Source organism: Antechinus flavipes, chromosome 2, assembly GCF_016432865.1.
Source record: "Antechinus flavipes isolate AdamAnt ecotype Samford, QLD, Australia chromosome 2, AdamAnt_v2, whole genome shotgun sequence".
Lineage (NCBI taxonomy): Eukaryota > Metazoa > Chordata > Mammalia > Dasyuromorphia > Dasyuridae > Antechinus > Antechinus flavipes.
This window is the reverse complement of record NC_067399.1, coordinates 321,513,592-321,527,551: the sequence shown is the minus strand read 5'-3', so window position 1 is coordinate 321,527,551 and position 13,960 is coordinate 321,513,592. Positions and strand designations below refer to the sequence as shown.

General features: G+C 36.3%; 1 protein-coding gene across 3 annotated transcripts in view; it reads left to right on the top strand.

Moving 5' to 3' along the window:
* RGS6 (regulator of G protein signaling 6) overlaps positions 1-13,960 on the top strand; it is a 643,116-nt gene that overhangs the window by 533,791 nt on the left and 95,365 nt on the right. For all 3 annotated transcript variants that reach the window (XM_051977664.1, XM_051977666.1, XM_051977665.1), the window contains exons 13-14: positions 6,824-6,934; positions 13,195-13,320. In XM_051977664.1, the coding sequence (XP_051833624.1) occupies positions 6,824-6,934; positions 13,195-13,320 (237 nt within the window). The remainder of the gene's footprint in view (positions 1-6,823; positions 6,935-13,194; positions 13,321-13,960) is intronic.

The following is a 13,960-nucleotide window of genomic DNA, read 5'->3' as shown; positions in this document are numbered from 1 at the left end:
GAAATACAGTGGGATAAGTAAAAATGATGTAGGAACAAGATAGAGCATATATCATCCTCATCGTCCTGCCTGTCACTGTGATTGTCCCAAAGATATTTTTGAGAGCCAAAGCTGAGGTCCTAAAGATTCAGTTACAAAAAGCACATCTACCTATGCATTAATCCACTGGACTTTAAGCAAAAAAGAATATTAGAAAAATTATAGATGTTGCCGTTAAGTCATTTTTTGTTGTGCCCAGTTCTTTATGACCCATTTCGGGTTTTCTTGGCAGAGATGTTGGAGTGCTTTGCCATTTCCTGCTCATTTTACAGATAAGAAAACTAAGGCAAACAGGGTTAAGTGACTTGCCCAGGATCACACAGCTAGGAAGCATCTGAGAACAAATTTGAACTCAGGAAAATGAGTTTTCCTAACTCCAAGGCAGATACTTTAACTACTGGGAAGGAAGGAAGAAAGGAAAGAAGGAAGGAAGGAAGGAAAGAAGGAAGGAAGGAAGGGAGGGAGGGAGAAAAAAAGAATATTAATATATTTTTTAAAAACTTGTCAGGATATTCCTAACTGAACGATATCAAAAAAAGATGAGAACAAGTTTAAAAATAAAAATAATTTTAAAATAATATTTATATAGTGCCTTTAAAAGCTTGCAACATATATCCATCACCTCATTTGATCCTCACAACAACACTTGAGGGTTATAGTATTATCCCCATTTTATAAGTGAAGAAACTGAGGCTTAGAAATGATAAGCCCCTAGTTTCACTGCTGGCAGCATCAGGCAGAATTTGAACCCAGCTTTCTTCTGACTTTAGTACAATCACTCATTTGTTATTCTGTGTTGTCTGGCTACACACATACAACTATATATCATTGTGCATGATTGCCGTGTATAAGCTGTAGCATTCTATGGTGTGTGTGTGTGTGTGTGTGTGTGTGTGTGTGTGTGTGTGTGTGTATTATATAATATTCTTTGGCATAACATCTTTTTAGGATTGATTTCCATTAAATCTTTTTCTGCTCACATGGAGAATGCTTGAGACAAATGAAGGAAAGGTGATCCTATTATCACCATCATGGGAGAGGTAGTCTACACTGCTTTTCAGCAGAAAAAAACACTGAACCTGGAGTTAGAGAATCTGAGTTTTAATCTCAGCTCTTCCCCATCCAACCTGTGTGATACTGAATAAGTGATTCTACCTGAGGCCTGAGATTTCTCCTTTAAACAATAGGTCCCTTTCAGGACTGACACTATGATCCTGTTATTTTCCCAAAATGATTGAGAAGCTTCTGTGCTTTCCTGTACACCTGTACTCTCTGGTTCCCCCAGAAATGGTCTTACTAAGGCAAGCCCCAGTCCTGCTTAAAGTCATCACATCACCCTATCCCCAAATAGAAATGCTTGCCTTTTGCATTGGCCCCTCATTCATATTATTAGGGACGATTTAATTTTCACAGCCAATTGTGGAACTCATTTCTTTTCAACCTCATCTCACTAAGCCCATCTCTGGGATTGAGGTTGCTTCTTCCTCTGACTCCTGGCCCACAGAGCTCATGAAATGTAATTAATGAAATGAGATAAGACAGCATGGGACTAAGGACTATGGTGATGAAAGTGTGTCACCTTAATATAATTTCTAGAGCAAAAAACACAAGCATTGCCGTCATAACCAAATGAAGTCAGAAGGGAGGTCATTACATCTTACCTATGGTTCAGGATACAACCAGCTCTTCCATTCTTTCTCTCAAACCTTGCTAAGTATTAAGGAAAGACTTGAGGAAATGCTATAGCCAGGTCAATTGCAATTAAATCAGGGGCCAGCATTAACAGAACAAGGAGGTCCTAGTCATGATGTCTTGGTATTGGAGTGCTCCTATTTTTCCAGAGAGCTCTGATACCTCACATGTTATCTCACTTATCCTCATGAGTATTTTTATTGAACAGATTTCTCTGGGGTGACAAGATAAGAAATGCTTCATTACTACAGGGCCTTGTAGCCTACAAAGTTCTACACTCTATAATCAAATGTCAAGTAATTTTATAATCAAAACTAATGAGACCAGCATGCCAAATCCTTGAGTTTCCTTTTCTCTCTGCATCTCCAGAGTTTTGACCATTTTCTATCTTAATCAGATTTCATTTTGCTTTATGCATTACATGACAGAAGCCATTAGAAGAAAAGAGAATCTGTGGACCAAAAGATTTCTACCATTTTCTTGGTTTCCAATTTTCCTTCCTATTGCTTTTTACTGAGAATTGTTCTTTTAGTTCTAACACTAGGTTGGACCTTAAGGAAGCATCTAGTCCCATTCTTTAATTTTATAGATGAGAAAACTGAGATCCAAAGAAGAGAGTTTAGTTGATGAAGGTCAGATAAACAATAGCAGAGTCAAGATTCTAATTTAGGTTTACTGATTCCAAATTCACCATTCTTTCTACTATCCTACATTGTTTTCTGTTAATGACTTTGTTTTCATGAGTCTGTTTAACTTTGAAAATTTTTTTCATATAGATGTGTATATACATTTTATAATATAAATATAAATATATCATTTATAATATAATTTGTATAAATTATAATTATCATGTATAATATAGAATATAAATATGTTAACTATAATATGAATTATACTTATATATTATGTATTATTATTTTGTATATAATATATATTATATAAAATACTTATGTCATATTATATAATACATAATCTATATTATATATGTGATGTTTATAATTTTTGTTATTTAAATCTATCTATATGTATCATCTTTCTAAAATATTCTTGTTACTTTCTCAGAATTTAGGCAACAAGATGGCATAGTGGATACATTATGTTGATACTTATGACATAGTAGATACAGTAAGGTCAGGAAGACCCAAATTCAACTAAGACTCAGGCATTCACTAGCTGTATGATCCTGGGCGAGTCACATAACCTCAATCTGTTTCATTTTCCTCATCTATGAAATGAGGTTAAGAGAATCCCTCTCAGGTTGTTGTGAAGCTCAAAAAAGAAAATATTTGTAAAGCATGTCCATCCCCCCACCCCCACTTTCAATGTACCTGTAGCCTGTAGTTTGTTGTTCTCCATGCTCTGGAAATCACATTCTGTCTTTGTTTACCTTGTTCTTCTCCATGTTTGTTCCCACTCTCATTCACAAAACATACATATAGAATTGTCAGATTCATTGTCATCCCTCTAAGTGTTAAATCTTTCTTTGTTACAAAGCTAAGGCATTTGGAACAGTTGCAGATGGAAAATATAAAACTTAAACCACTTTTTCTAGCTTTTTTTTTCAAAGTTAAATGCAATGATGTTTAAGTGCCATAATAATAATAATAATAAGAGTGCTGAGCCAGGAGTCAGGAAAACTTTCTTCATGAATTCAAATCTGGCTTCAGACACTGCTTAGCTGTGTGATCCTACATAAGTCAAGTAACCTTGTTTACTTTAGCTCCTCATCCATAAAATGAGCTGGAGAAGGAAATGACAAACTGCTCGAGTATTTCTGCCAGGGAAACCCCAAATGAGTTATGAAGAGGCAGACATAACTAAAAAAAAAAAAAAAAAAACTGAATTTACTCATGTGAAATCACATAAGTAGTAAGTGGCAGAGTTAGGATTTGAATCCAGATCCTCTGATCTCAAGGGTCTTTTCCATCCTACTTCCATTTCATGTTCCCTACTGACTTCTGTCTATTATATTAACTTTAAGGTTGGAAAATTTTCTTTTGGAGTATCTTTTTTGCCAATATACACAACTAAGAGCTTTATGGACAGCTTCATCTCCTTCTCCTTGTGACCTTCATCGCTCTTTCTTTCCTTTTTTTCTTTTTTTTTTTTTAGTGTGAACATTCTCTTGGAATTCTAGTCACATTCACACAGAGTGTTCTCATGGCTATGGCTTTCTAGCTTAGATAGTATCCCACATTTCACATGGTTTTACACAGAAAATCCTTCCTTGTCCTATCAAATGCAGTCTCTTGATCCAGGCTCACCTCTTAATCCAGCCATTTTCTCCACACCAGCTCTTCTTAGCACATTCTATTATTTCTCTTAAGATGGCTAAAGCAACATACTATTCCTTGACTTACTACATAGTTTGGGGTCTTTGCAGGCAGCTACCTCTGCAACTTTACATCACATTTTCTTAGTTACTTTTTGACATTTTAAGATTATTCTTTGTTGACCAGCAGAGTCACTTCCTTGCACCACAATAAAAAATATAACTTTTTGGTCCTATACAGAGAACCTTTCAATGCTCATAAGCCCTTCCTCTTGATCTAGGCCCTAATTTTCCCTTGCCTATTGTGTTCATAAGCAAAATTATCTGTCTCCATTCTTAAGATGACCGGCTGATCTCCCTTCTTTTCCCCAAGGTGATTATGTGATCATGTAAAAATTTCAATAAATTAAAAGTTGATATAAGATTTCATCAATTCTATCCTTTCTATTAGAATTCTTAAGAATTCCAGGTATAGTTGCATACATGCTTTCATAGATTGTTGTCCTCCAGCTTGTATAATAACCTATCTCCTACATTATCTTAAATAGAAAATCCTTCCAATTCTGGTCCTTGGTGATCCCTTGATTCAAAATCATCACTTAAGTTTTCTCTGTAAGCCCCTTACAGCATATGCTGTCATTTCTCTTATAATAAAGCAATGTGGTTTGGTTTAAAAGAACAACATATAAAAAGATTTCTTTTCAGGTAGTTGTTAGACTTTCACACATGTGGAAGAACCATTAATCAAGGAAGCACCTATCCAATTCCTAAAACTTATTCGGATTGGTATCTTCGTTTACTTTTCAGGGACACTTAGGTGGCACAGTGGATAGAGCTCTAGGCTTGCAATCAGGAAGAGTTATTTTCCTAAGTTTAAATCTGGCCTCAGATGCTTACCAGTTATGTTATCCTGGACAAATTACTTAATGATGTTTGCCTCGATTTCCTCATCTATAAAATGAGCTGGAGAAGAAAATAGTAAAACAGTCCTGTATCTTTACCAAGAAAAATACAAATGGAGTCACAGAGAATCAGACTCAATTGAAAAATAAATTACTTTTCAGGGGATACATGTTCCCTAGAACTTGAACAACATACCTGGGGATCCTTAGATCCTACCTCCCTCATCATCAGTTTCATTTTAAATGTGTTTCCCTTTTTTCTTATTCTACAAGAAAGGCTTGGTTTGGAGCCTTTAATTGGGGACATAGAATCAGGAAAACTTGTATAAAAATCTTGCTTTAGACATTTAATAGCTGTGTGATCCTGGGCAAGGCACATATTTTCAGTTTTCCCATTTATAAAATGAGAAACCACTACAACACCAAAAGTTGTTGTAAGGATAAAATAAGATAATATTTATAAAGCATTTTGCCAACATCAAAGACCTGTATAAATGCTAACTCTTATGAATCTGTCTTCTTCCTCCCCCCATTATATTTGATCATAATGATCACTTAAAAGTTGGAAGTAACCATCTAATTCAACCTCTTAATTTTATAGATTGGATAACTAATTCCAAAAGAGAACGTGTGACTTGCCAAAGTCAAATAAAGTGGCAGAGCTGAGTTTAGACCTCAGGTCCTTTAAATGGAAATTCAATACTCTTACTACTGTTCTGTGGAAATTCTACTCTTACCCAGGTTTCACTCTGAGTTTTCTCTGTTGGAGTAAGAAACTTTCACAAATGGTTAGCAATAACCTGCTGTTATCTGTTCAACCATCAGTAGCTTCTTATGACTTTTTTTTAACATGTAGATTAAATGAAAAGGGTTGGGGTTGGGAGAGGATAATATAAAAGGAAGGCAAACAAAGACACTCCCCAAAGACTTTGAAGCTGTTTACTCTAAGCTTAGCTAAAGAGAAGTCTTTTTACTTATATTTGTTTAAGCAGGAATGTGAGATGAGGTTTTAGATGAAGAAATTCCTAATAGGCTTTGGGGATTCTGTTGAGCCAAATTTTGTATAGCCAGCCCAACTCCATCCATGACAGAATAGGGAATTCCAGAGCCAGTAGTACCTCCATGCACACTCCAAGAGTGTGATGAAAACAGCTTGAACCAAGAGGTGATTGTTAAATGTTGTGTTAAGATTTTACACCTTAGAAATCAGCAAATGCCACAAATCAGGGGCTTAATTTATTGTTTTGTTGATTGTTTAAACTTAAGTGATAGAGAAAACATCAATAATACAGACTAAACTTTAAAGTGTGTGCCCCTCATACATTTTTCAAGTAGCCAGTTACTAAACATTTGCCTGCACACTTCTGGCAAAATCCATCATACATAAGCAATTTCAGTTTTAGGTAATGATATGAGCAGTACATGGCATTGCTGGCAAATTGAAATGGACAAATTGAGGAGTTCACTCAAGATCAATTATACTTTCTTTTAAAAGACTTCAATGTCCTCCATTCCTAGTAGATTTGTGTCTTTACATCTCATACTAGAATTCCTCTAGCTCTTTTAACTGTGGAGAAGAAAACTCCATAACTCCATAACTATGGAGTGATAATGGGTCACTTGTCTTCTAAAACTTCAAATCCATTTCGGATTACTTGAAGGAATGGACATAAACCTAGTTTGGGATGGGAAGAAATAAATCTTGGGCTATGTTCTCCTTTTACTGAACAATGGTGCCCTTGGGAGACCCCATTGTTTGGGGAATAAGATGAAGCCTCCTGCTAATTGCTTCTCATTCCTAGCATCTGGTCAGGTAAGTTCATTGACATTTGAAGTACAAGATTGTGACCCTGACATAACATTGCTATGGTGATTGGTGACTTTGTCTCTTTTCTCTCTCCTTCCCTCCCTGTTGCAGCTTAATTGCTTATACGGAACAGTATGTGGAATATGATCCTTTGATAACTCCAGCCGAACCTTCTAATCCATGGATCAGTGATGACATTACTTTATGGGACATAGAGATGAGGTATAGTAATAATAATAACAACTTGAGAGAACAATAAATCAATCTTTTTCAAAAGGGAGAGGGAAATGGGAATTCCGTGAGATCAAATAATGCTCTTCAAGGCAGCTTTCCATTGTCTCTGGCCTAATGAGGGCCACTGAAGAAATGGCTAAGAACAAAACGTGTCAGATTACATTTATTTCTTTTTTGACAAGGTTGCTAGACTGGTAGATCTGGATTTTAGTATTGTGTCCCTTATTTCAGCAGTACACCTTCCAATATACTTTGTATGTCATGCATCTATAGATGAAAATGCCTTATGCCTAGTAGCATTTACTAAACAGTTTTTGAATAGAACAAATAACTGTGAAGAGAGATATGGACTGATTATTATACCAATTGATTCTGACAGATATCTTATAGGATTCATATTTCAGGAAGGATTTGAACTAGATTTCTAAGAGTCAACCAATTACTCAATAAAGTATTTATTAAACACTATTCTTCAAGAATCTAGGTGGTGAAGTGGAAAGAACACTAGTTCTGGAGTCAAAAAGACCAGAATTCAGGCACTTACTAACTGTGTGACTCTGAAAAAGTCATTTAACCCTTTCCTGCATAAAAAAATAGAAAAGGAAGTTAAAAAAAACTTTCAGATTTTTTTTTCCCAAGAAAACCCTGTACTCAGTTGATCCATGGGGTTACAAACAATTGGACACAATTGAACAACAATGCACCAGGCACTATACTTAGCACTGGGAATATAAAGGACAAAAGAGTGCCTGCTTTCAAGGGGTTATCAGTATAACAGAATTGGTGGATCTTAGGGTTCGTTTACCATACTAATGTATCATAGAATTATTTCAGGCTTGAAAGGGTTCATAGGAACAGGAGAGCTGACAAAACAATTTTAAGTGATATTTGTTTCCTGATTTTTCCCTGGCTTTGAGAAGTCAAAGAAGAGATAAGTCTCAGTTTAGCTGAACTAGAATAAAAATGTCTTGTTTCTTCCCAGTTATCTCATGCCCCTCTAAATGGGCTTTAACCAGAAGACCTTAGTAGGACCCTTGTCCTGCTGTGTTAGATAACTGGTATCTGCCTAAAGCATTCATATTACAGTACCCAACCAGATTATTACAAACATTAAACCTCATCCATGAGCCTAGTAGAGATCCTCAAAGGACAGGTTAATTAGGTAATTGCTTTCTTCATGGGAACGCACTCTCTGTCTTTCTATGTGTCTCCGTCTCTCTCTGTTTTTCTGTCTCTGTCCCTCTGTTTCTGTCTGTCTCTCATTGTCTCTCTCTTTCTCTCTATTTCTGTTTCTCTGGCTCTTGCCTCAGTTACTTTCTGAGGATCAAACAACTAGTAAGTGTCTGAAGCCAGATTTGAACTCAGGTGATAAATCTTCTGGACTTCAGGGCAGGCACTTTATTTACTGTGCTACCTAGATGCCCTGTTGCTATATAGATTTAGCTTTTTTGTTGTTGTTGTTGCCTTATCACACTGTTGACTAAGAAAATCCAATCTTCCCCTCTCCAAAGGCATGTGTTTAGTAAAGAAATAGAAACATCAAGCATAGAAAACTTTTAAAAGTAGTTGCTGTGACAGGGAGGAGACATAGGAGACATATGGAAACAAAAGTTAATGGAGTATGAACAAACCAAAAGAAAACATTTTTAAAATTGGAAGTCTATGCATTTTTGGCAGATGAGGAGCTAGATGAGAAGAGAGATATGAAGATGTAAGAGAAAGGAGAATGTCTATTGGACGTATGATCGTGGAAGAGGAAAGATAGATATAGGGTCAAAGAACCAGAGTTCAAATCTTGCATCTGATGCTTAACACCTCTGTGAAATAGGCAATTCATTCTATTTTCCTAGGCCTCAGGTTCTTTATGTAAGAGAGCTGGCTAGATCTTCAAGCCTATGAGTCAGATAAAGAGTAGGGGATTAGTCTTAGGTTATTTCAGTAATAAAAAAGAGAGAGTAAATGATGACAGAGAAGTTTGAGAGAATTAAGAAGGGAAATCTAAGGAAGTTCTCTGGTAAATGATCTCAGATGCTCATTGGCACAATAAAGTTGATTACCTTCTAAAAGTCAGAAATGAGAATACGGTTAAGCTGATGAGAATGGAATTGGTTTCCAATGGTCACTATGGTTCACTAGAAAGGAAAGAAACAAGTGTGAAGCGGCAGGCAGGGTCAAGCTGAGATCATACATCAGAAATTTGTATTGGGTGAAACCTGCTCCATTATTCAACTGTTTTCAGTAATGCCTCCTAGCCTTAGAACAGGGGTGAGAAAGCAGAGACAAGACAGATCCATAAAAAGTTATAGCAGTGGTCACAAAGCACCAATGGACGATAAATGTTTCAACCTCATGTGGATGTTCAAATACCTGTAGTTTGAGTTTAAAAGAGAAAAGTTTATTGTGTAGGGCAAACAAGCATTGTGTAATCAATCAAGAATGCTAGTTTTATAAGATTTAGGGTTCTTAACCCCCCCATATACACATACTTATCTATCTATAGACATATAGATATAGATATACAGTGGAATTAGGAAGAATTATCTTCATAGATTCAAACATAACATTTGTTACCTACATAGCCCTGGTCAAGTCACTTCACCCTGTTTGCCTCAGTTTCCTCATCTGTAAAATGAACTAGAGAAGGAAATGGCAACCACTTTAGTATTGTCAAGAAAACTCCAAATGGGATCATACTCAACTGAAAATGACTCAGCTATATACATATGTGTATTTGTTTGTATCTTTCATTACTAATTATCCATGTTCCTTTCCTAGATTACAAAGCTGATCATCCTATCTTTAAAAGGAGCTATGCCTTCAAAACTATGCATTTGAGGTGGGAATTGCCTTTAGGATGTATTTGAGTGAACTAGGAACAGGTATTCTTACTTGTTTCTAGGGAACTCTAACTTAAAAACTATTCCGGTAATTGACTATTCTCAGAATCTACAGTGGATTTCTAGGGCTAATAGCATGAGCAACACTGATGAACAGAGAGGCACATTCTCATAAAGGCACAAGGTTCTCATTATGATTTCTTAAATTTTGAGTTCTTGTTCTCATTGAAAGATATCATTGTTTCTTCCTCAACGTTTCTAGTTTCATCTGTCATTGACAATTTGGATCAGAAAAGCTACCATTCATTCCCTCTTCAAAACTAAATAATTTTTTTAAAAACACAGAAGCAAGAAAAAAGATGGTTCTGGGTTTTGTTTTGTTTTGGTTTTTGCTGAGGCAATTGGGGTTAAGTGATTTGCCCAGGGTCACACAGGTAGGAAATATTAAGTGTCTGAGCTCATATTTGAACTCAGGTCTTCCTGACTTCAAGGCTAATGTTCTATCCACTACACCACCTACCTGCCCCAGTGCTGTTCTTTGTACAAAGGATTATATACTTATTATGTCCCAGGCACTGTGCTAAAAAGTACTAGAAATCCAAAGAATGGCAAAAGAAGACATTGTTATTTTTGTACCAGCAAGTCTTCCCAAAGGGTTCTTTTCCTTTGCATGCTGGCTTTAATCTGCTGCTGCAGCTGATACTAGATGTAATTATCTCTAAGACTTATCAGAGTCTGCCTGAAACATTGGTTCAAAATGCAAGCACCCAATGACATTCACATCAGAGCTTGTGTTCTGAACTCAAACGGTTTAATGATTTTTTGCTATCCAGATTTCTAAAGTTATGGTAGCTTCAAACTCAAAGACATTTTCTCCAAAAACAGTCTTCCTTACCACCCTAGAAATCACTTAATGGGAACAATGCTTTGGAGTAAGTTTAGAAAAAATTTTAGATTCACATTCCCATGTCTCTGACATTGGCTCAATCCTGGTTCCTCATTCAATTAGTGGTTTATTTCTTTGTTTCTTTGTATTCCAAACCTGTGATTTCATTGGTGTTGACAACCATTGGTGGTAAGGAAACTCCCTCTACCTCTATAGGTCAGCAACTGCCCAGCCATGTATATTCACAAAGAATTGTTTGGGATGCTGGGAGGTTAAACTATATCCAGGGTTACAGAGCTAATGATGTCAGAAATGGTACTCAAACCTCTTTTTTCTGAATATAAGGCCATGTCTCCACTTTTCTACACTATTTTTCCCCACTTGGTGTTTTGAAGGTAAATAGTATAAGCTTAAGTTATCGGTGATTTGATAGGGTTTCTTTTTCTATCCGAATGAGCTCTCTACTCAGAAGATTGCTCAGGATTTCATTTTCAACCTCAACTTCCTTCCCTTTCAAGATTGCTTCTTTGATGTTCTTTGTGGCTTGCACAAACTTATACCTCACAGCAGAGCTATCATTTGCAATTTTTGCACCAGAGGCGAATTAAACCTGAGTCCATGACAAGCAGCATGAAGTAGGAGGGAGTTGGTGTTGGGGCAGGGACAATTGGGCTAAGGAGGACTTAACTTCACCAAGGGTGTGTCCACAGAGAGGAAGCTCTAATAGCTTCCTGTTTTACTATTCATACTAACTAGATACTTAATTCTTTTGTTTCTGAACTGCTAAAGGATAGCAGAAAGTCAGCATCATCTAAATTTAAGGCTCTAGGACAAAGTACTTAATTTTGGTTCTCCCTCAATGACTATGTTCTAGATGGGTCAGTCAATCAACCAACGTTTTTTAAATAGCTGTGTCCCAGGTGAGGAGCTAGATGATTCAGTTGATAGAATTGAGTTCAAATGTGGTCTCAGATACTTATCAGCTAGGTGATGTAAAATGGGGAAAATAGCAAAACATTCTGGTATCCTTACCAAGAAAACCCCATGGACAAAGTCCATGGGATCATGAAGAATTAGATACAACTGAACAAGTGAATATGTCCCAGACATTGTGCAAAGTTTTAGAGATACAAAGGATGGCAAAAAAAAAAAAAAAAAAAAAAAAGTCTCTTCCATTAAGAAGCTGATAATCTAATGAAGGAGATAACATATAAACAATTGTGTACAGACAAGATATAGACAGGCTACAGGAAATAACCAAAAGAAGATGCTAGACTTAAAAGGGATTAGAAGAGGTTTGAGGCAGCTAGGTGGTACAGTGGATAGATTGACTGGCTTGGCGTCATGAAAATCTGAATTCAAATCTGCCTTAAGATACTAGCTGTGTGATCTTGGGCAGTTTTCTTATTTGTAAAATTATCTAGAGAAGGAAATATCAAACTAGGATCTTTGCCAAGAAATCTCCAAATGGGATCACAAAGAATGGGGCACAACTGAACCGCAAACAACAAACAAGAAAGGGCTTCCTGAGGAAGAAATACAGGGGAAAAGAGAAGATGAGAAGAAAGAACATCCCAATCATGAGAGACATGTAGTGAAAATAGTCAATCAAGAAGGGAGTGTCTTGTTTCAAGAACAGCAAGAAAACCAGTGTTACTGATTTGAAGAGTGTTTGAGGACACTGGTGGTATGAAGTTTGAGAAGACCCAAAAGGTTCTGAAGGGTTTTGAATGCAAGAGGATTTTATATTTGATCTTAGAGGGGCTGGAGAGCCACTGGAGTTTATTAAGAAGGGGAAGGGGTGACATGGTCAAATTTGTGCTTTAGAAAGATCAATTTGACAGCTGGAAGGAGGATGGCAGTAAGGAAAAATCTGGCAGACAGGTCAATCAGACTACTACAGGTGTGAAGTGATATAGCCAAAATCAGAGTAGTAGCAGTACAGAGGGGAAAAAAGGGCTATATAAGAGATATATTACAAAGGTAAAATTTGACAAATTTTGGCAACAGTTGATGATGGGGAATACTGACAGAGAGAGTCAAGAATCAAAGATGATACATAGGTGTGAGCCTAAGGCAGTGAGAAAATGACAGTGCCTTAGTAATGGAGGAATTTGAAAGTGGGAGATGTTTGGTGGGAATGACATATTCAGTTTTGGACATGTTGAGTTTAAAATGTCTACAGGACATTCAGTTCAAAATATCTAATCTCATTTGGAGATATGATATTGGAAATCAGCAGAAAGATTAGAGCTGGATAAGTAGATCTGAGAATCATTAGTATATAGATGATAATTAAATCTGTGGAAACTTATGAGATCACCTAGTAAAACAATATAGAGGAAGAAGAAAAGAGGGCTAGGACAGTGGAAACTGCCATTGATTTCTAAATGTCGAGAACAATTGAGAGCATTGGATGTGCAGATCATTTTGAATGTTGGCCCAAATATGTATGAAACATACTTTTTTTTATCCCATTTATTTTTTTCTAAAAAGACAAACGAATAAATCTTTTACTCTCAAAGCAAAGAGCCCAGCCAACAACGTGTAAAGAGATGGGGATTCTCCATTGATGAGGTACTAAAGGACCAAGTGGGGCGAGATCAGTTCCTTCGTTTTCTGGAGTCGGAATTCAGTTCAGAGAATCTCAGGCAAGTCTCTGACAAGTTTTGAACTGTGTGCACAGTGTATGTAAATAGATTGATTGTCAAGATATCTTTTTCTCTTTCTCCCTCTCTTCCCTTCCCTCCCTCCTTTCTTCCTTCCTTCTCTCCCTTTTTCTCTGCCTCTGTTTCTCTCTCATTTCCTTTCCTCTCTCTCTCCTCTTTTCCCTCCCTCCCTCCTCTCTCTCGTCCTCTAACCATTTTTCCTTCTCTCCATTGTTTTAATCCCAAAATATATTAAAATTGATTATATTATGGTTTTAATAAGCAAATGATTGTTATAATTGTCTAAACTTATTTTAATTACCCGCATACTAGTTTTTACTGTTTTATAAATTCCCAGAAGCCAGAGTCTATATCCTATTTCTGTATCTCACATCACATCACACCTATTGTTGTTCCTTAACAATAGTAGCTATACTCAACAAATATGGAAAGAGGAAAGGTAAATGACATTTATTAAGCACCTACTGCATGCCAGTCACTATACTAAATACTTTACTAATAATATTTCATTTTATTATTTATTAATTTGAAATGAAAGGTTCAATACAAAATGATTTTTCTTAAAATGCAACAATACCTAGAAACTTTAAAGAATAGAATTTACATTTTCATCAATTAGTGA